Here is a 25028-nt window from a genome sequence, read left to right as displayed (position 1 = left end):
AGCCTCTGTTCTAAGTTTTCAGTACATGAATTCAACCTCACTTCGTCTACACCATCAAAAAGGAAATAAAGAAATCAACTCATTGGATTTAATCGTGTTCCAGTGCATTAATCATGGCTTCCCTTGTGTCGATTTAAGGAGCAATACAAGACAGGCTACCACCATTCTAAGGTGGTACCAGATATTTCTGCTGTAATCTTGTAGAACTTATAAAAAGAACAGCGTTTATTAAGATCTTTGTGTTCTCATATGTTCTCGTTAGTAGATTGTGTTATAACTAGTATCTGTCACTTAACAATGAAATGTACGGATTTTCAGAAAAGATCAAATGGATGAAGATGATCAGAGCAAAAAACTTGACTAACATCTTCAACAATATTATGAAAGAAATTTCCTAATCTTGAAACCAGAAAGTGGAGAAACACATGTTTAGAATGAAAGAATGTGAAACAGAGAACTGCTTATTCAGCTCCTCTAACTGGATTGTGAGAATGGTCAACCTCTCAGTACACAGCAAATCAGTAAAGCCTCAGGGCCAATCAATATCAACAATTGAAGCATCAGACTTTCCCAGACTGAAATCAGTGTTAAAAAGTGGTAGAAAACAATTGCTTTAGAGAAACAGGATAGAATACCGTCTCTAATCGTGCTTGATTCCCAACATTTTCATGGCCAGCTCCCATGTGACGATTGCCGCTGCATTAGCAGGAAAAGCTCTCATTATCGTAGGACCCAAACCTGCATAGCATCCTTTAAGTCCAGCCCTCCAATAAATCTACAGAAGGAAAAGAATTAGTTCTTCAGTATTATAGTTCGATTCACAGAGCCACACCTATTTGCCCTACTTTATCTGAGCTAGAAAATAGAGGATATGAGGTGTAGAAGTTGATTCTGAAAGTAAAAATAAAAAACATAGGGGAACATTTGTTCTGGAAGAAAAAAGAAAAAACAAAACCAACGAAAAAATCAGAGCATCTTACGGAGTTCAAAATAAGGAAAGGATTTCTGGAGGAACTTCTATCTGGAGTAGTCTGGATAATGGTTTTTGCCACATCCAAGGGCAAAACAGCTGACCAGAACTAAATACATCATATGGAAAATTTAACTTAGAAGTGTACAAGAAATGAAAATTAAGATTTGAAAATATGAAGTAAATAAAGGTTTGTCAAATGCTTACAGCTAGACCACCAAGACCACCAGTCACAATCCCAATTCCCATGTCAACCAAGTTGCTATTGTTAGAAGATGAAGCTTCCAGCTGATAGTGCATGTGATACTTTACATACTCATAGACACTGAAGAAAACTGCATTTCCTAAACTTTCTCTTAACAAAGTTGTAGATCCACCACGAAAGATGCCTGTAACCTGAAAGGTATTTCTTCAACTCAAATCCATGTGAATATTAGATAGCACTGAACAGAGCATTTTTCTCACCCCTTCACTTTTTATTGTCTTAAGAGCACAATCAAGAGGACCACTGTATCCACTAGATTTGGGAACCACCGAGTCAGTGCCTTGAACTTGCATCCTACACTGAAGAGAGTCCACAGTCACCAAAATACTATGGAAACAAATGATAAGTGCATTCTATGTTGACTTGGTACAAACCAAGGAGTAATGACGTGTAATTCTGTTACTGTTAAATTCAATAAACACATCTTGAGTTCCCAACTTAGATTTTCCCAGGATCCTCAGATAAACAAGAGAAGTGCTATGTGAGATTCTCCAGTTTAATTACCTTCACTAACTCTGATGGACATAATATAAAACTGATTAAAGCTCCACCAAACGCTGCAGATGGAATTATTACTTGAAATTGTGGTCTACTATTCTGATCTTCTCTCTTCATAATCAAACAAAACATAAATTTGATGACATAACTATAGAGAATTAGTAATTACAGTCATGTCCCTGACAAAAGAAGGTATGGATTAAGTTAAGTGGAATCAACAAACATGCCATTCAATCTACATCCATACCTGCAGTAAATGCTTTATTTGGGAATAGATGCCAAATAGAAGAGAACTCTCAAAAGCCACCCCAATAAAAGATGATGTTGCCCCTGTATAAAGTCCTTTAACCTGTCAATAGCTGTGAGATTTGAGAAGTGTCCATATTTTGCCATCATATCTTAAGAGTAAGACATTATGCATTTATCCTTTCAGTCCCCCACTGGAGCAATAAGAACAATAATGCAAGAACCTTCTTTTCCACTATGACCAACTCACTTTGAGAAGAAAACACAACATTCGCCATAAAACAAAAAACACCAATCAGATGTTCCAAGAAAATATCCTGATGACTTGCAGTTACATATTTTCAGCTTTTGATTATATTATAATGTTGTATTTGAGTCTCATAAGAGAAGGTTAAAAAGACCCTATGTGTTTCATTCTGAAAAAAACAGCAGCCATGCTAGCATAGAACCCAGATCATAACAGAGTCACTTCTGGAAAGTTATGATAACCCAAAAAAGTAATCATATGTTGATTATTTACTCGAATCTGAACCCCAGCACCTGCAAACCTTATGAAGTTTAGCCATGTTCATAGAACCAAAATCAGTGAATCATGAGGTCAACAAACACACTAACCAGGACAAGAATCCTCATTTGAAAGTCTGATATTTTATCTGAAACAAAAGATTCTTTCTCCCATTTTTCTGCTTTGGCAGGCAGGGAGAACTGGGGAAGGGAGCTTGATGTTGTAGTTTAATTTGCATTGTATACAAGGAACTTAGTAAGATGGTTCACTAATAAGACCACTACATCCATCTATTGTCTCACAAAGCAGTTAATTACTGGAAAAGGCCGAAATTAGAGGAAAAACATTGAGCCCATCAAAATAGACAGTTTTAGGTTGCTATACATTCAGAAGAAAAGAAAAATTCATACCCTACATGAGAATTGAGATGAGTTGTGTTTACCACAATGAAAAGAATAATATTTAGATGCTTGCTAAAAGAAGATGAAATTAGTTAGCAGCTTCACTCTATATTTGAATCAAGGAAGAATCTCCAGACAAAGACATGTAAACATGCCTGACCACCAACATTAGTGCAAAGAACATATAATTGCCTATTTTCAATTATCTAAAGTCCTAAAGTACAAAAAGCCTCAAAAGATTAATCTTGAGTGTCACAAGAAAAAGCTCAAGAACCATACTCCTTCCATTCTCAATATTCTAGCAGTGCAATGCAAAGCATTCCTGTATTTGATGCCATGGGTTTCTGTATTGTGCTTTTGAAGCTTCACCTGATAAGAGATGAGAAATAGCAAATAAAATCACTCAACCAACATTCCAGAAAGGGAAAAAAGAACAAAAAAGCAAAATAGAAAAATGAAACTAGTCAAGCTCAGAGAACTAAAATAAATCACAGGAGTGCCAACCAACTTATAGCCATAAAAGATCATTCTCAGGAACACCACTTCACTGAAATAACAGGTAATTTTTCCTACTATAAAAGTTCTTCTCTCCAAAACTTCTTGGAACCCATATGCAGGACCAGCGTTAATAACACCTAACACCCTGAAAAAGCAGGATTTTTAAGGCCACCCTCATGCCACTGGATCCAAAGCTATCTACCAAACTGTTTGGTATCGAAACCAAGAGAATGAACTGATTGGCTGCAACACAATCAACAACTCACTTCCTCTTGTGTCATCCTAATCCTACTATCAAATAATACTATTAATAATTATAATAACAAGTGCTTCTTTTGCACACTTTGATTTAGATAACAAACCAAAATACTTATCCCAAGAGTAGGAAGATAATTGACCCAAGTAAAACCAACTAAACTCTAACCTCTCTTCAGTGAAAGGTATAGCCTGCTTAACTATCTTCATAATACCCCTTTCAGAAAACATATATATATATATATATATATATATGTTCATAGTAAAAGTTACTGAAAGCACTGCAGGTATATCATTATTTTCATCAGTAAACAGATTCAAAAAAACCCGTTTGAGATTCACTAACCCAAGACTATAAATACATCCTAGAACACATTTAACTCGCTAAACACATAACCCAATCATCCATCTTCCTACAAAAACTCACTGAAAAACCCTGCAGCTACATTCTTACCTAATCAATAAACAGAAATTCAAAAAGTATCCAAATAAGATTTCAATGAACTAAAGACCCTATATTTCAAAAAGGAAAAAACGAACTAAAGACCCGCACCAAGATAAAAGCAGTTAAACTCAATCAATGAAAAGAAATCTACACATAAACAAAATTGTATGCGGATTTATCGTTACCTTTACAGTGTCAAAAGGGTGACCAGTGATAACGGTGGCAACTCCGGCAAGTAAGCCGGCCAGATAGTCCTTGTAACCGGAATTCTCCACCATTTTCGACCTTTTCTCGCTCAATAACTGAATACTGTTCGCTACCAAGCTCTGTGCTGCTATAGAAGAGAAATGAACACGGTGATCGGAGTTTTCACTACCCTATTCTCTCCTCCGCCTAAATGTGGATCCGGTGTTCGCACCAGACGAACAGAGAGCTCAATGAACGGATTACTCCTCGATGGTCAAAACGTCATTCGTCAAAGTAAAACTGATTCTACGGCTCTATCCCGTTTAGGCACATTTGGTTTAACTCCAGGATTGTAATTCTGTTCAGATTTCGTTACGAATTTAGGTTATTAGTTTAGATTATACTTCCATGTAATTATGAATTTTACAGTAAATTATCATTTCGGTACATGAATTTTGCTCATTATACAACTTAATCTCAATAATATTTTCCGTATATATTTAATCTTCAAATTTCTAAGTTTATTTGAGAACATAAAGGAAGAGAAAAAAAATTATCTTATTAGTTTTCGAATTTTTCCACTTATTATTATATTTTAATTATTAATATTTTTCTCAAAGATTATATATGTATATCAAATACATATATATTATCTATGATAGTTAAAATTTAAAAATATAAATTATATTTTTAATCAAAGTTAAGACTATTATTTATATACTAAATTAAATTATATATTATATATTATATATTTTTTACTAAAATTAAACCTTTCTTTACTCTATTGTAATTAACTCCCAAGTACAATTTCATTAAAACATTACTCTACTCTATTCTACCTTCTTTTTACTCCTACTATACAAGCTTCCATCTTACTCTCTTATAAAACCTTCCTAAGACACTGTAAAAAAATCAAAATACAAACCCACTCATTTCTAAGTTTCAGACCATCGATGAAATATAATACGATATGAAATATTCATCGGTGAAGGAATTACATATAGGGGACTAGATTTCCTTTACGTTTAACACATTTGATTCGATGAGAACAATGAGTTACGAGATCAAATTAGAGCGACGAAACGAACTACAAAGAGGAAACAGTACAAGTCTGAAGCTTTACCCTATATGGCTCTCTCTATGGACAAAGGTTTATTATATGAGAGTCTACACCCTCTATTACGAAAAATGAATGGCTAAAGGAAATCAAATATGAGTAACTTTTGCCTGCATTAACGCAGAAGTAATCCAGAACGAAGTGGAAAGAAATGATATTTCCGATCCATAGATCATCAGGCTATGAGTCTGTCCTGATATGACCAACTGTGTTAGAGACCAAAATATGACCAACTTTTGTCTGCATTTCATTACAGCATCTGTGAGTTCAGTAAATATATTTGTAATCACTGTACATGTGAGCTGTCATATTCAAAGACTGTAACATTGCTTCTCCTTTTTTGTTGAAACTGAAAACAGAAATTCCACCATTGTTCACATCCATTGCTCGGAACCTGAAAAAGTAATTATAAACAGTTAGTAGATATTAAGTCACACAGAAAGATTGTGCTATGACAACTCTGAAATGATTCTTAATAGATAGTATAAATGAGTTCGAGGAAGCACTGATCAACTTGTGCACTTTACCTCAAGAACATTTTTAAACCTTGTGTGAAGAGCAAGCAGAAATCCTTTCTAAAATGAAGAAATTTTTAACCATGAGGGAAGGTAAAACTTTTCATACGAGCAATGAATATGTTTAAGAACTATGTCTAGTAGGAGTTTTAGAAACCGATAACCAGTGTCAGACCATTTTGAAAGACCCAGAAAATATGCTTGCGATAAGGGATGCAATTTATAAGACAATCACACACCTCTCTGGGCCCAGCCCCAATGCCGTGCAGATCAGTGCTCTTAAAATCGATTTATGAGTGACAACCAAAAAGTTTTCTCCCTGATAGGCAACAAATATCTCAAATGTCATCCAAGCAATCTGCAATGTAAAGGATTGGTAATAAAAGAAACAAGGGGAAAAGCTTACAGGCGTCAAAAGTATTTCCCTCCAAGCCTCTCTAGCTGTTCCCCATAATCTACGTATAGGATAGACACCATTGACGCTGAAGTTTGCAGGGTCTTCTCTCCATGTTGTGTACTCCACAGGATATCTCTGCCTAGCATCCACTGCCTCCATATTCTGAATGTGATTCAGTCTTGTAGGTTTTGACAAAGGATATCATCTAAGAAGTGCTTTAAAACCTATCAAACTACTAAACTAAATCCTGTGCCAGCTATAGAACACTCTTCCATGAATATTAGATCCAAACAATGTGAAAACTGAGCAAGTGAACAAATTCTAAGGTGATATATTAACAAACTGAAATTTACCAACAGGATGAGAAATGTTCAGGACATTTGCTTGCAAATTCAGTGCATAGATAGACAGAATTGCCAGCCAAAAGTTGCTTTAACCAAGTTAAAAGAATAAATCACTAAAGCAAATAAAGGAAAGGAGACAGACCATTTTTCATGCCTTCAAGAAAAAATAAATGGGCCTCCTTCAACGAGTCAAGGAAAACCAGTTCCTGCTCCTTTCCTTGCCACATAACTTCAGCAGTTGACTGCAGAATGTTAGAATACAACATACATAATAAGTTAAGTTTTTCTTATTAAAACCTTTGGATAACAAGTAATCTGACACAATTATTTCATCTAATATCAGAATTAGGAATTAGGAGTTCACGAATATCACATGACTATATGAACAACTTCTTGGATTTCATATAGCATCAGAATCAAATATCAAGAATCACAAAATTATTTCTCACAAGACTATCACATAAAATTTTGGAATAGTCAGTACCTGGAAACAACTATGTCACATAGAACCAAAGCTAATCATGGCAATTGGTAGCCATTCCCTCCTATTACTAGTATACATTTTTTTTCGTTTACAATATGTGCTAGCATGCAAAGAGGATCATTATTGGACAATAAACAATAAGTTGTACTCTTTCCTGCCAAGTCAACCTGTTGTTCCTGCCAAGTCAACCTGTTGGGATACATAAATCACGTAATTCCATTATTTCTCATGGTACCTAAACTAGAAATCACTAGCTAAATTCTAGCTTGGCTTCATTTATATTCAAAAAAATCAGCATAAGATATGGTAGACCTCTGTTTTATGCATCCAACTAAGTGGATTTGGGCAAGAGGAGGCAATCGGTAAAGTTGAGCTGTTTCCTTTATGTTTAACATTTTGGTACAAGTAGTAATCTAACATATAATACAATTAGTTCAAACACACTATATGTTCAAATTACTAAAACAATGAACATAAGAAAACCTAATGATCATACTCGCACCTTGGCACGAGATATTGGACTTGAGAAGCACTTATCAAAGTAAATATTTGTCAAGGCCTCTCTACATCTCTCTGCTTGCTTCACACCAGTTTCAGTCAGGACAGAAAGGTTTGAGCTTCCCTGCTCTCACACAGGCAAAAGCATGCATAATTTTCAAAACTGAAGTTATCATCAATATTTGAAAAAAAAAAACAGAAACCACTGCTTGGAAATAACAGAAATCATCAATGAAATTCAGGTATTATGTTTATTCCATTTACAGAGCAAGGACACCGTCAATTTACGTTGTTGTCACTGTAAATTCATGACAAATTATTTAATCAAGCAATACCAACTTGATCCTCGTATACTTTGAGAAGTCTTGCAAACTTGAAACTGTTTTATGTTTTAGTTGTCACATAGTTGAAGATATTGTTCACAACCATCTCCAAAGAATATTGGTTTTCAGATGCTGCATCGTATATAAAACTAACATACTCTAGTAGCGAGATAGCACTAGTAGTTTCTTTACTTTTATCATCCATTGGAGCAGAGTTTTATCTGCTTTGTCGGTTGCAGGATATAAAAATCTCCATTGGGAAAAAACACACTCAACTGCCTCCATATCCACCTCCCGGAAGAGAAAGGTAAAAAGAAAGAAAAGAAGAAGAAATCTGCAGAAACAGATCCAACAAACCTGAACTCTACTTTCTTCGTTCCAAGTGCTAAGACCATGCCTTACAAGGGTCACCTTCTTTGTGGATAATAGCAACTTTTGAGTAAGAGATGTAGTTGCTCTTTCAAAATCATATGCACCACCAGTTACAGAAGCTTCATGTTGAAACTTCTCTGTTGTAAATGTAGAAAAAGTTACTTCAAGTTTGAATAAGCATACAAGAGCACTTCAAAAAATAGTTTGGAAAAACCACAGAGAACATAATTAAAAAGCACAAAAGGTGGAAGTATATATTATTCCATCATCATTGCAAAATGTAAATGGCACACGCTATGATATGCTCAACTTGTTTTTTCTTTTCTATTTTGTAAAGATATGAGGTCTAAATGAAATCTAAATCATCTTGACCAACAATCACGGAAATTTTGCTTTTATGAAAAAACTTCTAGAACAGCTCATTTGGTCTAATTCAACTACTATTCTATTCTTTTAGTTAATTATTGAATGTTCTTGAAAATCATAGTTTTCTTATTAAATTTACATCTAACTTGACTTCCTTAGAGAGGAAATTATAATTCTTAAATCAAGAAGGAACTAGAAGTTCAGAACCAAGGAATTCAATATAGGAACGGAATTTTTATGACCCAATTCTGCATGTAAAGGATAGTCAAGTAATTAACAATTAGGTCAAGAACAGTATAAAATCAAATAAGAAATTAACTAAAGGGGCAATCATAGCTATTCCCATTCATCAATTTCTACATGCAACAAGGCTGCACGAATTGAACAAAGGGATATTAACAAAGGATCACAAGCTTGTTGTATACTCTTATTATAGTCTCCACTAGCAGTATGGAAAAATATCCCAATTTCTAACCATAATGGCGAATTTATGACCAAAACCACGTAATACACAACTGGAACTCAAAGCATTACAAAGGTCTCACCCTACAGTCATTCGATAGTGATAGATGACTAGCGGATATAGTAACTTATTTAAACCAATTTCATAATACCCAGAAGATAGACGCTAGAAAATACTATAAATCTATGCTTGAGATAGCAAACAACTTACTTTCAAATTTAAAGAAATTTCAAGTTTTAATGAAATAGTTGGCTTTGTTTTGTAAAGATTAAATCTTGAATGGATCAAATTAATTCCTCCATGAAAGATAGAATTGATAGAATAGCTGATAAAGGCCACTCATGACAAATATGGCCTCAATCACTAGACACTAAAATGCACAAACAGACCATAGCAAGTCCAACAGTTTTCACTTCTGAAATTGAAAGATTCCCATCCAAGAAAATACCTCTTAGAGAAAAGCTTCACATTCAGAACAACAATCAGAGAAAACCCAATTAAGGTATACTATCTAATTACAAAAGACATAACCAGCTCCTTACAATTTACTAGCAGCTTACTTCAATTCTAATGAAACACTTTCTCAATTTAAGAAAATCCCTGAGTTAGAAAAGACGACAGACCCATAAGCTTACCTGTAGATATAGCCGCGTCTTGACCAGAATCTGAGCATTGAATTCTACGTGTTGAACAACGATTTGCTTGGTGCTTAGGAGCTTTCCTTGAAACAGGTCTGGGGATTGAATTTGAATGTACAGGGATGCTCGAGAGAAGAACCCCACAAACCATTTTTGTGATTAAGCTTGTTGGGTTGGAGAGATCTTCTGTAATTTTCTCAAGAAAAGCAGCGGGAGAGAGATTTTTTCTGTGCTTACTTGATTCTTCTGTGGTTGACATCTGGCAGTTTATATGGAACTGGTGGTGGCTTACAATGGCCAGATGGGTGATTCTACAGTGTGAGGCAGTAAGTTGGAGCTGCGTGATCATGGCTGAACAAAGATAACATAATCTGAATCAAGTGGTGGAGATCAGGAGCTTGAATGCATAGAATGACATGAGAAAATTTACAGCATGTTTAAGAAAAAAGAAAGGAAATATAATAAAAAGAAAAATCACAGCTTTAGGAGGGAAGAAAAAAGGAATGTAAAATTATTATGTCATATTTTGTTAATGATAATATTTCCTGTAAATAAAGAATTATTAACTTATTAGATTTTACAGTTCTTTGGATAAGATGTAAAAGAATCAATAATTCTAACATGTCTTTATAACTATAATCACATAATAACATGTCTTCTACATATAATTTTAAATTATTATATCATTTTAAAGATATTATTTTTATGTAAGTATGGTATTCTAACATTAATATCCATCTAAGACTTACAAAATAACTTTGTAAAAATATCCCTTTAACCAGTGCTATAAGAAATTGGACTGAATTAATGCATTTGAGGGTGAACTAATAATTTGATTTAGAACTTCCAATTGGATAGAATTTATGACCAGTTTTGCAAAATACAAACTTAACCCGAATATCGAATAAAAAATTTAAACACGCCCTTTATCATCCACCTCAAACCAAGAATATACGAAATTAGAACAATAATTCTCCGGTGTTTAATTTCTCTTCCAATGGAACCAATAACGATTCTCATATTAATTTTATACTTTATTCTTCAAAATTTTTTATTGTTTTTTGCATTACCACTATTATGACAGTTTGAATCAATTATTTTTATAAACGAATCGTAGATATATGTCAATATTTGATTGTGTTTGTATATTTTTCTTTTCTTTTCTTGCCTTGAGGCATATATGAAATTTTAATTCAACACAAACTTTAGAATTTGTCGAACTTTGAGGAGGATACTATCTATGATAAGTCTTGCTATGTATGAAACTTATAAAAAGTAATAATAATGTATCTAAAACATTCAAAATGACTCTTAAATTTGAATAAGTTAAATGAGAAATAAATTATAATTTATACATTATATATCGATATGTAATATATTTAACTTAATATTCATGTCACTAATTATAACTATATACAGATATATCAATTTCTAAAAAATTCAATCTTCACATTACCAATTATGGCAAAGCCCTCCCCAACTCTTGGAACCAAAGTCACTAGTATACTATCATCATCTTCAATCCCCAAATCCTCCAACAAATCTGACAACCCCAATGTTAAACAAGTCTTTATCTTCGTCCCATGTTTATATATGTGAGGAACATTCACAAAGCTCCCAGCAAACTCAGTGTGTTCCGGGTTAATTTGCATGTTGCCTTCATCGTTGATATGCACATCAAATTTTAATGATGCATCTCTCTGAAACTCAATGTTCTCAATCACCAAGACCTCTTCCTCTTCTTCTTTCTCTTTTCTACTTCTCGATTTCCTTGGCCTGGTAACTTCAAGAGTGACTTCTTTCTCTAAAACTAACGGAAATGAGGATTGGTTAATTGTATTAATTGTTATTTTTGTCGTACCTGCAACTGTAGCACTAAGTGAACCTGAGACATTCTTTTTCTTATATGATCTTATTGATGTTGGCTTAGATTCCCGCCAAGGAATTTCAACATCTTGATATACGTAACCCAATTTTTCAATGTTTAAACAATCTTCTACCTTAACACGAACAAGATTAGCATTCTCATCATAGAAAAGGAAGTTCGCATTAAGCCAATCTGGATCAGAGAGATCAGTGCGTTTACCTCCTAATGTTTTCCATATCTTCCACATTCGATCTACATTAGCATGGTGAGCAAAGAAAAGCGGGTCTCTACCAGCTGAATAGAAAGACCCCATGTCTTCTAAATTAGGTTGTTTGTCATCACCGGACCATAAGTGGACAGTTGAATGAGGGGTGTATTCTATTGAGCCACCTCCTGGGTTTGGTTCTTGACCAGCTCGGTATGCTTTGCCAAAGAAAAGGCTAGCAGTCTTTCCATTCCACACCATTTGTCTGTACATAATTTTGAGATTTCTCGACAGTTGTTCTTGATTGGAAATTGTTGAGTTATTAGTACAGTTGTAATCAAGATCAACCAATGTTGGTGGCTGGTGACTTGTGTTACGTAAATTGTTGTAAAGTGGAGATTTAGGGTTTACATAAATGGCAGGAATTTGCATGCCACAAGGTGAATCCCAGTTCCAAAATGGCAATGCAAAAGTTGGGTCACCAATTAATTTTCCCAAAATCTTCTCATAGAAGTAAAGATAATATCTATGCCAAGGAAAAAACAACCATGAACGATGAATTTGAAATTCAAGATCAGGAAACCCGACTTGATAATATGATCCTTCACAATATGCGCAATGAACATTGGCTTGTTGCATGAAGTTACGAGGATCATCATTAGGGAGTGCCTTCATAAGCTCAGTTGCCTTTTGATACTTAACGATGTAGTCATTATCAACCAAATTTGCTGCAAGCCTAACGCGTAAAGGGGAGTCTGATAAAGTAGATTTGAAATCTAAAATTTTTGTTGAGATTGGAGGACAACAGTTTACAGGGTTTGCACCAGGTGGCAAGTGTGGAATATCACATTTAGTAAGGTCTATGCTTGAAACAGGAGCAGCAGATGCAAAATTATTAGTAGTGACAAAACTAGATCCTCCAAAGAAACCTCCCAAGCCAATAAGAGCATCCCTCCTATTAAATTTGTTTATAAAAGGTTGATGTTTGTCTTGTTTAGCGGTTGAGTTTTGGTGATGATCGTCATCATCACCATTGAAATCAATATCAATTGGAGCTTTGCAAGATACTAACCTTGTCTTGAAGAAGAAGTTGGGACGTGCATGTCTAATGATCCGAACTTGTGATGTTTTTTTAGGAAATGAAGAGAAACCATCGTTGATGCCGGTGATAAATAGTGATGGAGAAGATTGAGAAGCCATGTTTAAGAATTTAATACATTAAGATGATAACAAGAGCATTCTTTATATAAATAAAGGGCAAAGCCTAATTTTATACTTTGTTTGGAAGATTTTAATTTCAATATGTGTGTGTTATTTTTGGCAACTGTAAATTCGACTGTCACTTGATTGACACAATAATATTAGATTAGTTGTAGGATAAATATGTGCAGTTAGATTGTATACATGTAACTTATATATATATATATATATACAAACAGCTTTTGTGTATATATATAAATTAAGTGAGGGTCTGCAGTGAGCTTTTCAATATTAATTACATATTGATTTGACACACAAACTTCAATTAGTACGAAATCAATCTGTACTGGTTTAATTTTGATTAAAATCCGAAATGAATATGTACAAAATGATTCAGTTTTAACGAGTCACGAATTTACATACCAAATGTTTGTGAACTGTGATGAACCCCTGAGAAAATAAGGGAACAAGTAAGGAAAAGAATATGCAGGCACTGGAAAGAGGTAAAAATTAGTCTGCATATATATATATATATATATAATTATATATCCGGTACGTAGCCGATTATAATTGTAACATGCACATTTAAGCTAATAAATATTAATTATGGGAAAGAAAGTACTCATAATTAATCAGTACTTAACATATAAAATAAAAAATAAAAAAATTTGTTTTTATTTACTTTTCAGAAAAAGAAAAAATTCACCATGCAATTTCAGTAAAAATTTTACCCATCTGGAATTGCTCCTCTGAAATAAAACTTTATAGTTTTCTTAGAAATTTTAGTTACCATGGAGCTGTCAATGGTTCACTAAAAATAAGAAGGCAGCCAAGTGAATACGGGAGATTCATTTTTTACCCAAAAATATATATATATATATATTTAACTTATAGTGCATTATTTATTAACTAGTAAATGTATTACTCAACATCAATCATTATTTAATTTAATAGTTGATACGTTCTTTTCTTTTTTTAAAAAATTGTAAATTCGAATTGAATTGTATTTTTGTACGTGATTCAAAAAAAAATATACTATTGATGTGGGTAAAGTTAGAACAACAGTAGTGTTTATATCATTCGTGAGTACCGCTAATTTTTTATTAGATAAGTCTGCATAATTTTTTAAAGTAAAAGAGCATATGACTAGTTAGAAATAAAAATAAATAGAAACATAATTCTAATAAAAAGAATCTATGAACCGTATTCTTCTCCAACCTGAATTTTGCTCGTGCCGCGAATGAATTCAATGATGTATTCAAAGAAATTTTGGTCAACAAATAGATATTATCATTCAATATTTATTTATATTATATTATGATTAGTATATATATATTATCTAATTAGTAAATATATGTATTTTATATTATGATTGGATGAAATATTTAAAAAAATAATATATACTCTAAACCTTTTATGTCGGTATAAAATAGAAATTTTTGTAGTTAAAGAATGTATATATAAGAAGAAATTAACTAGTCCATAGTAAGATCACAGTACCCTTGTTATATACGAGTATGAATAATAACATACTGAATTTTGGGACGGGAATTATTCTCTTCACGTTTGACATATGTTAATTAAGTTTTTGATCTCGGCTATTTCTCCAATAAAAAATTTTTGTTCATTCTCATCTCTGTTCATGCATGAGGGCAAAGATCTCTTGATTATTATAGCTATCATTTTTCAATTTTTGGCTAGCGACAGTGTTTAATCAGTGAGCATCTTTCTCATTTTCTATTTTGCAACATAATATATATATACATACATATATATAACATAAATCTAACACTTACTGCTAAAAAGTATATAGATGTGTGGTATGCGTGATAAGAAAACTATTGCAATCTCCAGTTTTCATTATGTGGAATTATTTTAATCTTTCCTGTTTACTGAGTTAAATATGTAAAAAAATCATTTGTTCTTTGTTCTTGTTTCTTAACACTTGCACAGGAACAAAAACAATAAAAGTGAAACTTTGTATGTAAAGAATCATACAAGCAGTGCTTGGCTCGGATACTCTTATAACTATCTTGAAATAATTCTAAAAAAAAAAAAAAATTATCTTAAAAGATTGTTCTTAATATACACAGTAATTTCAGCAGCCACCACAAATTGCTGCTGCTCAAGCTATCAACATTATAAAAACAATAATATGACATGACCGTTACAAAATACAATAACCGCTGCCACAAATTTTTCCTTTTCTTCAAGGTGTGGGGAGGAGAAGGTCCGAGGCAGTGGAGCTGATGGAAAAAGAAATTTTCAATAATTCTACTACCGGATTAAGCGTCGTAAAGTTCTCGTCACCAGGCTCTAACTTAGTGTCAGTTTCAATATCATAGACTCAGATTGTTTAATTTCAGGCTGCTCTCCGCGTGGTTGACAAAGAAAGTAACAATCCCTTTTAGAATGAAAATAGGAAGCTCTGTGCTTTTAATTTTACAGTAGCAGGTAAAATCAGCCTCCTTTTCTTTTCTGGTCTTTGGCTGGTTTTATTTCCTTTGTGAGCATTCTGGGAGCAATGGCCATTGCCATTAACTCTTGGAAGAGTAGTTTGCAGGCATAAGGAATGTGAACCTGCAACAAGAAATGCCGTAACTTAGCTGTTGCTGATTTCTGAATATTATGGACACGGAAAAGCATATTAATTGTCCAAAAAAAATAATGCTGCAGGGTAGAAAATCGGGGGAAAAAATGGATAGATGAAAATTACCTGAACAATATCTGTTTTATTCTTGCAACCTCTACATTCAAATGAATTCTTTTTCAGGTTTGCTATTGCTATTAAGCCACAGCGCTCACAGACATGAACTCTGTATGCATCACTTTGATCAAACAGTCTCTCCTTCAAAAAGTGAGCAGCACCATGTGCAATCATGCAATCTCGTTCCATTTCTCCAAAACGAAGACCACCATCCCGAGATCGTCCCTCAGCAGGCTGCCTTGTGAGAATTTGCACAGGACCTCGTCCCCGTGAATGTATCTTGTCATCAACCATGTGCTTCAATCTCTGGTAGTATGTAGGCCCAAGAAATATCATTGCTGTAAGCCGCCTACCTGTGTGACCATTATACATTGTTTCAAACCCTCGCATTTGATACCCACATTTGTGAAGAGCCTTGCTAATGTTGTCCACCTGAAAGATTACAAATGACAACTCTTTTTTAACCTCTACTTAACCATTTCAATCATAGTTTGTCCTATTGGAACTGGAATAAAAGATCAGTAGGAAATTCATTTGTCAAAGCTCAAGGATGACTGTAACTTACAGTAACATCAGTAAAAGGAGTAGCATCCCCTTCCTTGCCCATGTGGGCAGCAACCTTCCCCATAATACACTCAATAAGCTGCCCAATTGTCATACGAGAGGGAATAGCATGTGGATTCACTATAATATCCGGGGTGATCCCTTCAATTGTCCATGGCATATCCTCCTGTGTGTAAGTCATGCCAACTGTTCCCTTCTGACCATGCCTACTACTGAACTTGTCTCCTATCTGGGGTATTCTAACAGATCTAACCCTCACTTTCACAAACCTCAAACCATCAGCATTTGTTGTCAGCAAAACCTTCAAAAGAATTAGGCAGTCAATAGAAAAACAAATAATTCATCAAAGAAAATGAAAATACACTGCAATTAGTACACCTTTTATAACAGTAATATGATAGTATCATTAAACAGTCAAATACAGCCCAATCCCATCAACTTGCAATAATAATGCTAAGCAGATAAACCTACCTGATCAACTATGCCAGTTTCACTATGACGTAAGCTTATGCTATGATCACGTCTTGTATAGCGTGAAGCTTGGCCTTGAGCTTCATCTTGAGAAATAGGTGTAGTCTTACCAATTATCACGTCCTCCCCTGAAACTCTTGTTCCCTAATAGACATGGTGCAGTCTCGAATTAATAAATTCAGGGCAAACAGGAAAGAATGTCAACACGACACATGCTAATATATGTACTCACAGGAGGTGCAAGACCATCATCATCCAACTTATCATAAGATCCATGACGCATGCCCTGCAAAAGAGAATCTTAGCTAAATGTTGAAAATCTAGAAAGGCACTGAAGGAGAAGAAAAATAAAAACAATAATAATCACAACCCACCATGGTATTAGCCCTGTCTGGACGACCAAAATCTTCTTTGACAAGAGTTCCCATCTTTTTCTCCTCATCTCTATGGGAAGGTAATTAACAACGAAGAATTACAGTGAAAAATATAAGCAGATGGACCGCGTTCAGAAGGATATGGAACAAAATAATATGCTACATGTTACCTGTATGAACGGAAGAAAAGGGATCGAAAGAATCCACGATCTATTGATGATTGGTTCATAATCACAGAATCTTCTTGGTTGTACCCAGAATAGCATGCAATGGCAACAATAGCATTCTAAAGAACAAAAAAAGACACCATAAGGATCTAAAAAGTAAAAGTGGAAGAGGCTTAAAAATAAGTATGCAGATTTTGATACCCACAATGCCAGCAGGAAGTTGCCTAAAATGGAGGTGCTCCATAGCTCTAGTTGTAACAAGTGGTTTTTGAGGATAATAGAGAACATAGGCCAACGTATCCTGCACAAGGTAAAGATGAAAAAAAAACCTTTTTTAGGCACAACAAACAAGGAAGGATGAATTTATATTCAATAAATTGATAAACAAAAGCATACCATTCGAAACTGGTAATTGGTGACATATATTCCCATGGCTTGCTTACCCATAGCAGATTGATATGTATTACGTGGAGACTAATTACAAAGAGAAATAAATTAGATCAAGAAAAAACATATATGAACATGGTTAATCAGATAAAGCCAACCAGTGTTATGAACTTACCTGATTGTGGTCAGGAAATGGTATAATTGAGGCACAAACTCCCAAAATCAACGATGGGTGGATCTCACAATGAGTGTAAGTGTCAGAATAAGCATCTTCTGGGTTAATCCTTGCTTGCACTAGATCCTAAAAGAATTATAGCAGTTAATTTAAATCAGTGTAAGTTCTCTAAGCCTCTGAGGTTAAGCTAGATGTGCTTCTTTCATTCAAAGCTACATTTACTAACACTGATGGTCATGGAAATCATTGTGGTCTCTTCTTCCTCAGTGTCAATGTATTCTATATATCCCTTTGCTACAAGATCATGCCAGCCACCATCTTCTGGGCTTTCCTGAAAGAGTAAGACAAATGTTTCTATCATTTTCTTCCTGTGGGAAGGAAATTAAAAGAAGTCCAAGATTAGTTGTTCTCACCCTCTGCTGCAGTGCATGGATATCTTTCTTCTTTATGAGAAGCCTTTGCTTCTCCACAATGAATAAAGGACGACTACAACGACCATAATCAGTATATATTCGCAGTTCTTTGAGACGGATATCTCTAACAACTCCAACTTCAGTGTTAACGTCAACCTGTATGCGAAAAGAACAATGGCCATCAGGTATATCGTAAACATTTTTCTGGTAAGTAATAATAATTTTTTTAAGCTAGAATCAAACACGTGAAGTCTGCAGCATGAATTTCCTATTAATTTCTGGCTGCACCATCAGTGGTGATTATTTAATACCCTAAATCAGACAATCGTGAGAACACAGAGACACAAATTTGAATTCTCATTACTCTCTCATTTTTGCATGAAATTTTAAGGGAGACACAAATTCTGAAAATCAGGAACAAGAGGAACGTGAATTGGGAGAACCATAGTGACATCTAAGATCTATCAGCTGAGACTTAAAATTTGAAATTCTCATCTTCACTGACAGGCTTAAGTGCTTCCCTAAACTGATCTAAACTCTAGTCTTTCAGTTGTCCAATCAGTCACCATTTTGTTAAAAGTATTAAATCTTTGTACATTTCCTAGAAAATATTACTGGCTAATGAAAAGGAGAGAACACGACTTCATCCATCTCACATGCTAAGACCATATAAGACAAATAAAACACAAGGACATACAAGTGCAATGAAGATGAAACCTGTACTGAAACATTTGAGAAATATCCACCAGAGAGCACCAGCAACTTAAAACTCGAGCTGATATTGAGCACTAATTGAAAAAAAATAACAATATGCATACTTACCCGTCTCCTTAGCCGTCTCAATGTCTTCACCAACATATCAGGATCACGATGGATGCCAACCCAGCAACCATTAACAAAAATTTTTGTTGCTTGGGGAATAACAGCAGGAGAAATTTCCTAAAAAACAGAAATATCAGGCAAATGGCTAAGAAGGCAAATAAAGAACTTTCATAGGCAGAAACATCAAGCAAATGGCTAAGAAGGCAAATAAAGAACTTTCGTAGGCACATTGTACTACCTCAAAATTCTCTGTACCCCATTCCTCCAAAAATTCCAAGATAGGATACGCAGCTGATCCAACTGTGATGTAGACCATCAAAGCGAGATTCTTAACCAGCCCACATGCCTGATTTATTGTCAACAAGTCAAGGTCATGAGTGTGATAAAGTATAATTCAAAAGTCATAAGAAACCTGACTAAGGATGTGCCCAAGCCCCTTAAGCTCAGGAACATACTCCTCTTCCTGACATGAGGCTTTCAATCAGGGGTTCCATCCCCACGTTACTCAAAAGACATGGCTAATAGATAAAGTACTCACTTGTCCTTCAGGTGTTTCAGCCGGACACATCATCCCCCACTGAGAATTATGCAACTGTCGTGGTTTGGCAAGCTTCCCTGGTAAAGGAATGTTAATAAAGAGAGAGAAAAAAAGAAAAAAGAGGGGGGGTACCAGGAAAGCAGCAAAAAGATAAAGATCAAAAGGGGAGCATTATTTCTACATTTGTCACTTTTTTTTTTTTGGAAATAGAAGTGTAACGTAGTATATATTATAAACAAATGGTATCAAAGGGGTACCATCTATGTATAAAAAATATTTCCATGTCAAACAAGTGGTCAATGACATTCCCAAAATCATCTAAATCATTGATGTCATAACCCAAAATCATAAAATTAAAAGTATGAAACCATCTATTCTAATGTTAACAAAATAAATTAAATCAAGCAGTTTTACCTTCTCGGCCAATAGGGGAGTTTAGTCTGCGCAAATGTGACAACGTCGACGCATATGTTAAACGATTTAACACCTGCGATTTTGTTTTGTGAACAATTATTACAAAGATTATTACAAAGATTGCCACAGAAAGTGATGCTTGGGAGATTTAGCAACCTATGAACTACAAGAGAAGAGACAAAATTCATACTAACACTAGAGGAAACTGTAATCACAAGTCAAACCTGTGACACTCCTGCTCTTGTTCCAGCTGCATTTGCTTGGCCCCAGTTCCCAGTGGCAAGTGAATATTTAAGGCCACTAGTTATGGTTTTTGCTTTGATAGCAAATTGCAGGTTAACATCCTTTCCATTGTCAACACACTGAACCAAGCATGGATGAGAGGTTTAAGGTTAAATCCCACAAAAGAAACAGTAACAACTAGAAGAAAAGAATTATATGAGAAAACCTTCTGAACATAAGCTCGCACATCCCTTGTTAACTTTCTGAAAAGCTGCATTCATATAAATTATAATCAGGCATTAGAAAGGCCATAATCAACAACAATAAAAAAAATCCCAATTCCAGTAATAATTTCACTAAAGACGAACCATTCTAAATAGACCTCCAAGTAGAGGACCAGCCAGGTCTAGCCTCTTGTTGCCGTAATGATCCCTATCATCTTCCGCCCTCCGACCAAGTGCACAAAGAAGAAGCCGGTGAATAATATACCTGAAAATCACAGAAATAAAACCCTTTAGCAATCTAGAAACCTAATTCAAGTGAATATCAAAAGGGAGAAACATACCCAAAATAATAAGCTTTCTTTGTCTCACAAAAATCCCCAGTACCAACATGAGGTAGCATTTCCTTTTGAAGGATCTCTTTAGCATACCTGTCAAGATCATGCAGACATGATTCTGCATATGTACCTCAAAATTTGATATTCTAATTTTATCCAAGTAGATACTCAAAAGGTTACATACTTAATCCTCTTTTCCCTAGTAACACCAACAGTTGCTCCTCTTTTTCCGATATAGTCAAGAGCAACCTACACCAGCCAGCCATGTCAACAAGGCTCATTAAGAAACATTAGAAGTAAAAAAGAAATGGTTGAGTAGAAATTGCAGGCAAGGCAGCCAACATAAAATATGGTGCAATACATATAAAATACTTCAAGAAGGAAATAAAATTAGGCCCTTATTTTTCTCAAGATAAACTGTTTGATTCTTTCTTCTTTTACAAAAAGTCATTTGACAAGCATCAATTCGAAAGCATCAGATGAAAACAATGAAGTATAATAATGAAACATGAAATCATATAAATAGACAGCAAGCAATCAATAGCAATTGACATGTTATAATGGAAAGCCATAAATAGGCATAAGAAATAGAAGAGAAAACGGAAAGCCATTAATTGAAGTCAAGCTGGAGTCTTGAAGAAACAAGACCTAATCAGGATTGGGAACAGAGCTAACAATATCTAGAGAGAAGATATGCCTAAATAAAGTTACCTGTTGATTTTGAATAACGAATGCTTCTTCCAATGATGGTCGAAGCAACTCCATCATTTGAGTATCAGAGAAATCATAGCATATGTGCTCTAATATATCCTTGTCAGCAACAAACCCCAAAGCTCGGAACACAATAATAATGGGGATTTCAGTTCGAATATATGGAAGTGTAGCACGTATATATTGCCCTGACGAACCCTGGATCAAATAACCACAAGAAACTAGACCTATAAATGCCCCATGCCGCTTTCAGAACATTAAGCAAAAAGAAAAGGAAAAAAAAAAGAAAATAAACTAATAGTGTTCAGATAGAAACTAGTTACAAAAAGACAAGCTTTTCCAGAGGAAAGAGAAATGAAACGTGTTTCCTTCATTTAGGTAACTAACAACTTAGACAGAAAGGAAATGAGAGGCTGGTTGAGATTTTCTTTATGTTCCTTTTCATCATTTAAAAAAAAAGAAATGATAGATTATGACCAATATTTTAATTATATTCTTTGTTAATAGAACAAAAGATCAAACATTGAGGATAGGATAAAAAAATTTATCATCAAAATCTTTTGATTCATTTCCTTTATGCTCCTTTTCTCCCAGTTTGGGAGAATGTGAAAATGGATGTCTAAAGGAAAGTCCAAAGGAACGGTTGTCAATCTCTTCCTTTCCCTTTTTCCAGTATTTTTAATCCAAACAAGGAATATTATGATTCATTACCCCTTACTCCCCTCAACTTAAGCATAGAGTACATGCAATATAGAAGACTTCCAAACACAACAATTAATTTTTATTACCCCTCTGGCACTTGTCCGAGAAAGCATGCGCACAAACATTGTACTAGGTGGCCGGTTCTGGGACTCTGCCATTGAGCGAACTTCAGCCACATAGGCATATTTGTTAGGCTGCCTCTTTTTGAAAACATAGACATGATTGGTGCTCATCTTCTCTTGAGCTATGAGGACTTTTTCACTCCCATTAATAATAAAATAGCCACCTTGATCATATGGACACTCCCCAAGTTCGGTCAAATCTTTTTCTGAATTCTGAAAAAGCGTGCAATAACTTGAACGCAGCATAATTGGCACCTAATCATACACACAAGGAAGAAGGAAGTGCTTGAATACCACAATTATATTCATTCATTGAACAATCAATTCATTGGTAAGAGTTAATCAGATACCTTCCCAATGAAAACTTTGGTGAAATCCTGAGTTTCAGTTACTTCTTCACCATCATGCCCTTTCTTTATAACCCTCTTTGTGACATCCACGTACAAGGGAGCTGAATAAGTGAGATTCCTCAACCTAGCAGCCTTAGGAAACAAGGTTGCAGTTTCTCCATCAGACTCCGTCATCATTGGCTTACTTAAGTATATCTGACCGAAGCTGATCTTATAGATAGTCTGCAGGTAAAAGTAGCTCCCAAAATTAAAGAACAAAACCATGCAAATTATTTAGCTTCATTCAGCAACTAAGAAAGGGAAGAATGAAGACCACTCCACTAAACCTACAGCCATAATGATATAAATTCAATCTACATAATCATTTTTTCCTTCTTCAGACTCCTCTTATACAGATATCCTGAATAACCATATTACATCAATTACTCATATTATCTAAACAAAATATAATTCAAATGCCTATTATAACTCACTATCATTAAACAGCCAAAACCAGCAGTTAATTTAGCTAAACAAAGCCTAAAAGAATCAAGTCATTTTGGCCAAAAAGAAAAAAAAAAAGGACTGCACCGTAACAGCATTGAATTAAACCGGAGTGGAGCCCAGCTCATCAAAACAGAGCCAGGATAAAATGAATATTGACTACCAGTTCAGTAAGGACGAGTTCAAACTTTAAAAGCTTCCAATTATCAACGATAAATGCCTAAACTAAAATCCTTATGGTTCCATTTCTTTTAAGAAGATGCAATTCCAGTAAAATACCTCCCAATCAAGTTTAAGCCAGTCTGTCAATTGACCACAGGAACAAAATAAAAACTTCACAACATACTACAAACCTTAGCCCAAGCCTATCATATTACAAGTATTTATTTTTTTGAAAGAAAAAGTTAAAATTATATTAGAATGGCACCAAGGGGTGTACTGCTCGTATACACAGGAATTTACAGTGAATAAGGGTATCAATGACATCTCTAAAATCTTCATCTCTAATGATGTCATTCGCCAATGAAAAAGACCCAAAATATTTAAACCACCTATCTCTAAGTTTGTATCTATCTACTTCTACTCCCTCAAAGGCTCTATAATACCTCTCTTTCCAAATGACTCAAAAAATAGTCAAAGGACTAATCTTTACAATATTTTTTGTAGAGTGAATCCCACCCAAAGCCCAAACTTCAGCCAGCACGGAACCCGAAGAGACCCACAGAATACCCAATAAGTTATATACCATATTACAAGTACACGTCCCTTGAAGAACTAATTTCAAACTCAAAGCCATACCATTGAGTCACCGGCTTTTAATAGTCAAAGAAAGTAAAACTCAAGACTTCTTTTCTTTCGGTAACAAGATTTCAGAGCAAGCTTTCTTGATAAGAACTAAGAAGCGTGTGTTTGTACAGCAAATTAACTGTGAAATTGCAAGGAACCAATAAGCTAAAACAACAAAGATGTCCCACATATTACCCTTACGAGAAGAAACCAACCAGCTAAAACAATTCAAAACCTTTAGAGGATATAAACCCTAAAGAACCCCTAGAAAGAGCAATTAGCCAGGCTCTCAAAATCAAGCTTCAATTTTTTTCAACCCTAAACAGCTTCGCTGGTTCCCTCTATTGAAAACGAGAAAACCAAAACACACCTCGGCAAAATCGGACTGGTGACCGGGGTTGTGCTGCGACTCGGGGCGAATCTCGATATCGGCCGATTCATCAACAATTTCCTGCATGGTATTCTGGATGAACTCGTCGAAGGAGTCAAGCTGTTGCCGCACCAAACCTTTATCCTCGAAGTAGGACGAGATAACCGCCCAGGCATCCTCTTGGGTGATCTCCTCATCATCCTCTTCCTCGTACTGTTGGTCGTATTCCTGATCGTCCTCCATCATTGAGATTATGAGATTAACAAGAAGGAAAACCCTTCCCCCAATAAATTTTAGGTTTTCGCTTTAAGGAGCTACAGAGAGCAGTAGTAGAAGTTGAGGTTTGTCTGCTGCGGAATGAGAGAGGGAGCGGTGTTCTTTCCTTTTATTTTGAACAAAAATAAATAAGGAGCCCGGTGGCGGTTTGGCCGTGAGGGATTCGCCGGGACCCAATTCCGTCCGGTTCGGAGTTTAAACCGACCCGGTTTTGTATTTTAGTTTTATTTTTATTTTAAAATAACTTATAATTTAGTTGGATAGAATTAATTGAAAAGACTCCAATGAATAATGATTAAATTCTGTTATTTGGTTTATAATTATAATTTTTATATTTGAAATTTTAGTATACGAAAT

General features: G+C 34.8%; 4 protein-coding genes across 8 annotated transcripts; all 4 read right to left on the bottom strand.

Annotated features, from left to right (window-relative positions):
• Positions 1–207: 207 nt before the first annotated feature.
• Positions 208–4654, bottom strand: MBAC1 (Mitochondrial substrate carrier family protein). 4 transcript variants are annotated; one of them, XM_088208019.1, is made up of 8 exons: positions 4269–4652; positions 3165–3254; positions 1973–2082; positions 1740–1881; positions 1436–1534; positions 1178–1366; positions 981–1079; positions 330–775 (listed from the first exon to the last, which is right to left on the bottom strand). In XM_088208019.1, exons 1-8 carry the CDS (start codon positions 4359–4361, stop codon positions 641–643), a joined length of 957 nt encoding a protein of 318 aa, XP_088064145.1. In that variant the 5' UTR covers positions 4362–4652; the 3' UTR covers positions 330–640. The 4 variants fall into 4 exon arrangements, with proteins under 4 accessions (XP_088064144.1, XP_088064145.1, XP_021902338.1 ...); XM_022046646.2 differs by having other exon boundaries at positions 1740–1844; positions 1981–2082; positions 4269–4651; XM_088208018.1 differs by lacking the exon at positions 981–1079 and having other exon boundaries at positions 208–775; positions 1740–1844; positions 1981–2082; positions 4269–4654.
• An 828-nt stretch (positions 4655–5482) lies between these two features.
• Positions 5483–10206, bottom strand: LOC110817832 (putative 2-carboxy-D-arabinitol-1-phosphatase). Of its 2 annotated transcripts, XM_022046545.2 has the most exons (7): positions 9784–10206; positions 8305–8456; positions 7629–7748; positions 6785–6884; positions 6308–6447; positions 6141–6220; positions 5483–5780 (listed from the first exon to the last, which is right to left on the bottom strand). In XM_022046545.2, the coding sequence occupies exons 1-7, from the start codon at positions 10133–10135 to the stop codon at positions 5654–5656; spliced, it is 1071 nt and encodes a 356-aa protein (XP_021902237.1). In that variant the 5' UTR covers positions 10136–10206; the 3' UTR covers positions 5483–5653. The 2 variants fall into 2 exon arrangements, with proteins under 2 accessions (XP_021902237.1, XP_021902238.1); XM_022046546.2 differs by lacking the exon at positions 7629–7748 and having other exon boundaries at positions 9784–10203.
• Positions 10207–11210: 1004 nt separating this feature from the next.
• On the bottom strand, positions 11211–13156 carry LOC110817849 (polyphenol oxidase, chloroplastic-like). The gene has a single exon (XM_022046566.2). The coding sequence runs from the start codon at positions 13056–13058 to the stop codon at positions 11211–11213; it is 1848 nt and encodes a 615-aa protein (XP_021902258.1). The 5' UTR covers positions 13059–13156.
• Positions 13157–15016: 1860 nt separating this feature from the next.
• NRPB2 (DNA-directed RNA polymerase family protein) lies at positions 15017–24767 on the bottom strand. The gene is made up of 25 exons (XM_022046567.2): positions 24396–24767; positions 22757–22978; positions 22371–22661; positions 21583–21780; positions 21056–21120; positions 20878–20964; positions 20681–20801; positions 20539–20583; positions 20315–20452; positions 20091–20163; positions 19677–19753; positions 19377–19484; positions 19139–19255; positions 18317–18472; positions 18130–18234; positions 17904–18029; positions 17738–17815; positions 17547–17642; positions 17345–17460; positions 17175–17244; positions 17033–17086; positions 16801–16944; positions 16331–16630; positions 15775–16197; positions 15017–15638 (listed from the first exon to the last, which is right to left on the bottom strand). The coding sequence occupies exons 1-25, from the start codon at positions 24639–24641 to the stop codon at positions 15519–15521; spliced, it is 3576 nt and encodes a 1191-aa protein (XP_021902259.2). The 5' UTR covers positions 24642–24767; the 3' UTR covers positions 15017–15518.
• Between the last annotated feature and the right edge of the window lie 261 nt (positions 24768–25028).

The sequence above is a fragment of the Carica papaya genome, chromosome 7 (genome assembly GCF_054855325.1).
Source record: "Carica papaya isolate Zhongbai chromosome 7, ASM5485532v1, whole genome shotgun sequence".
In the NCBI taxonomy this organism is placed as follows: domain Eukaryota; kingdom Viridiplantae; phylum Streptophyta; class Magnoliopsida; order Brassicales; family Caricaceae; genus Carica; species Carica papaya.
This window is presented reverse-complemented; position numbering and strand designations above follow the sequence as displayed.

What these genes read in the sequence shown, in the direction of transcription:
- MBAC1 (XM_088208019.1), bottom strand. Translation starts at nt 4,361, where the DNA reads ATGGTGGAGAATTCCGGTTACAAGGACTATCTGGCCGGCTTACTTGCC. An exon ending in CATTTACTGCAGGTATGGAT is followed by an intron (nt 1,882 to 1,972) that starts GTAGATTGAATG and finishes AATTCTCTATAG; the next exon opens with TTATGTCATCAAATTTATGT. An exon ending in AGACAATAAAAAGTGAAGGG is followed by an intron (nt 1,367 to 1,435) that starts GTGAGAAAAATG and finishes AATACCTTTCAG; the next exon opens with GTTACAGGCATCTTTCGTGG.
- LOC110817832 (XM_022046545.2), bottom strand. Translation starts at nt 10,135, where the DNA reads ATGATCACGCAGCTCCAACTTACTGCCTCACACTGTAGAATCACCCAT. An exon ending in ACGAAGAAAGTAGAGTTCAG is followed by an intron (nt 7,749 to 8,304) that starts GTTTGTTGGATC and finishes GTGTGAGAGCAG; the next exon opens with GGAAGCTCAAACCTTTCTGT. An exon ending in GTCCAATATCTCGTGCCAAG is followed by an intron (nt 6,885 to 7,628) that starts GTGCGAGTATGA and finishes AACATTCTGCAG; the next exon opens with TCAACTGCTGAAGTTATGTG.
- LOC110817849 (XM_022046566.2), bottom strand. Translation starts at nt 13,058, where the DNA reads ATGGCTTCTCAATCTTCTCCATCACTATTTATCACCGGCATCAACGAT.
- NRPB2 (XM_022046567.2), bottom strand. Translation starts at nt 24,641, where the DNA reads ATGATGGAGGACGATCAGGAATACGACCAACAGTACGAGGAAGAGGAT. An exon ending in TGATTTCCATGACCATCAGT is followed by an intron (nt 18,030 to 18,129) that starts GTTAGTAAATGT and finishes TAATTCTTTTAG; the next exon opens with GATCTAGTGCAAGCAAGGAT. An exon ending in CATTTCCTGACCACAATCAG is followed by an intron (nt 17,816 to 17,903) that starts GTAAGTTCATAA and finishes CTTTGTAATTAG; the next exon opens with TCTCCACGTAATACATATCA.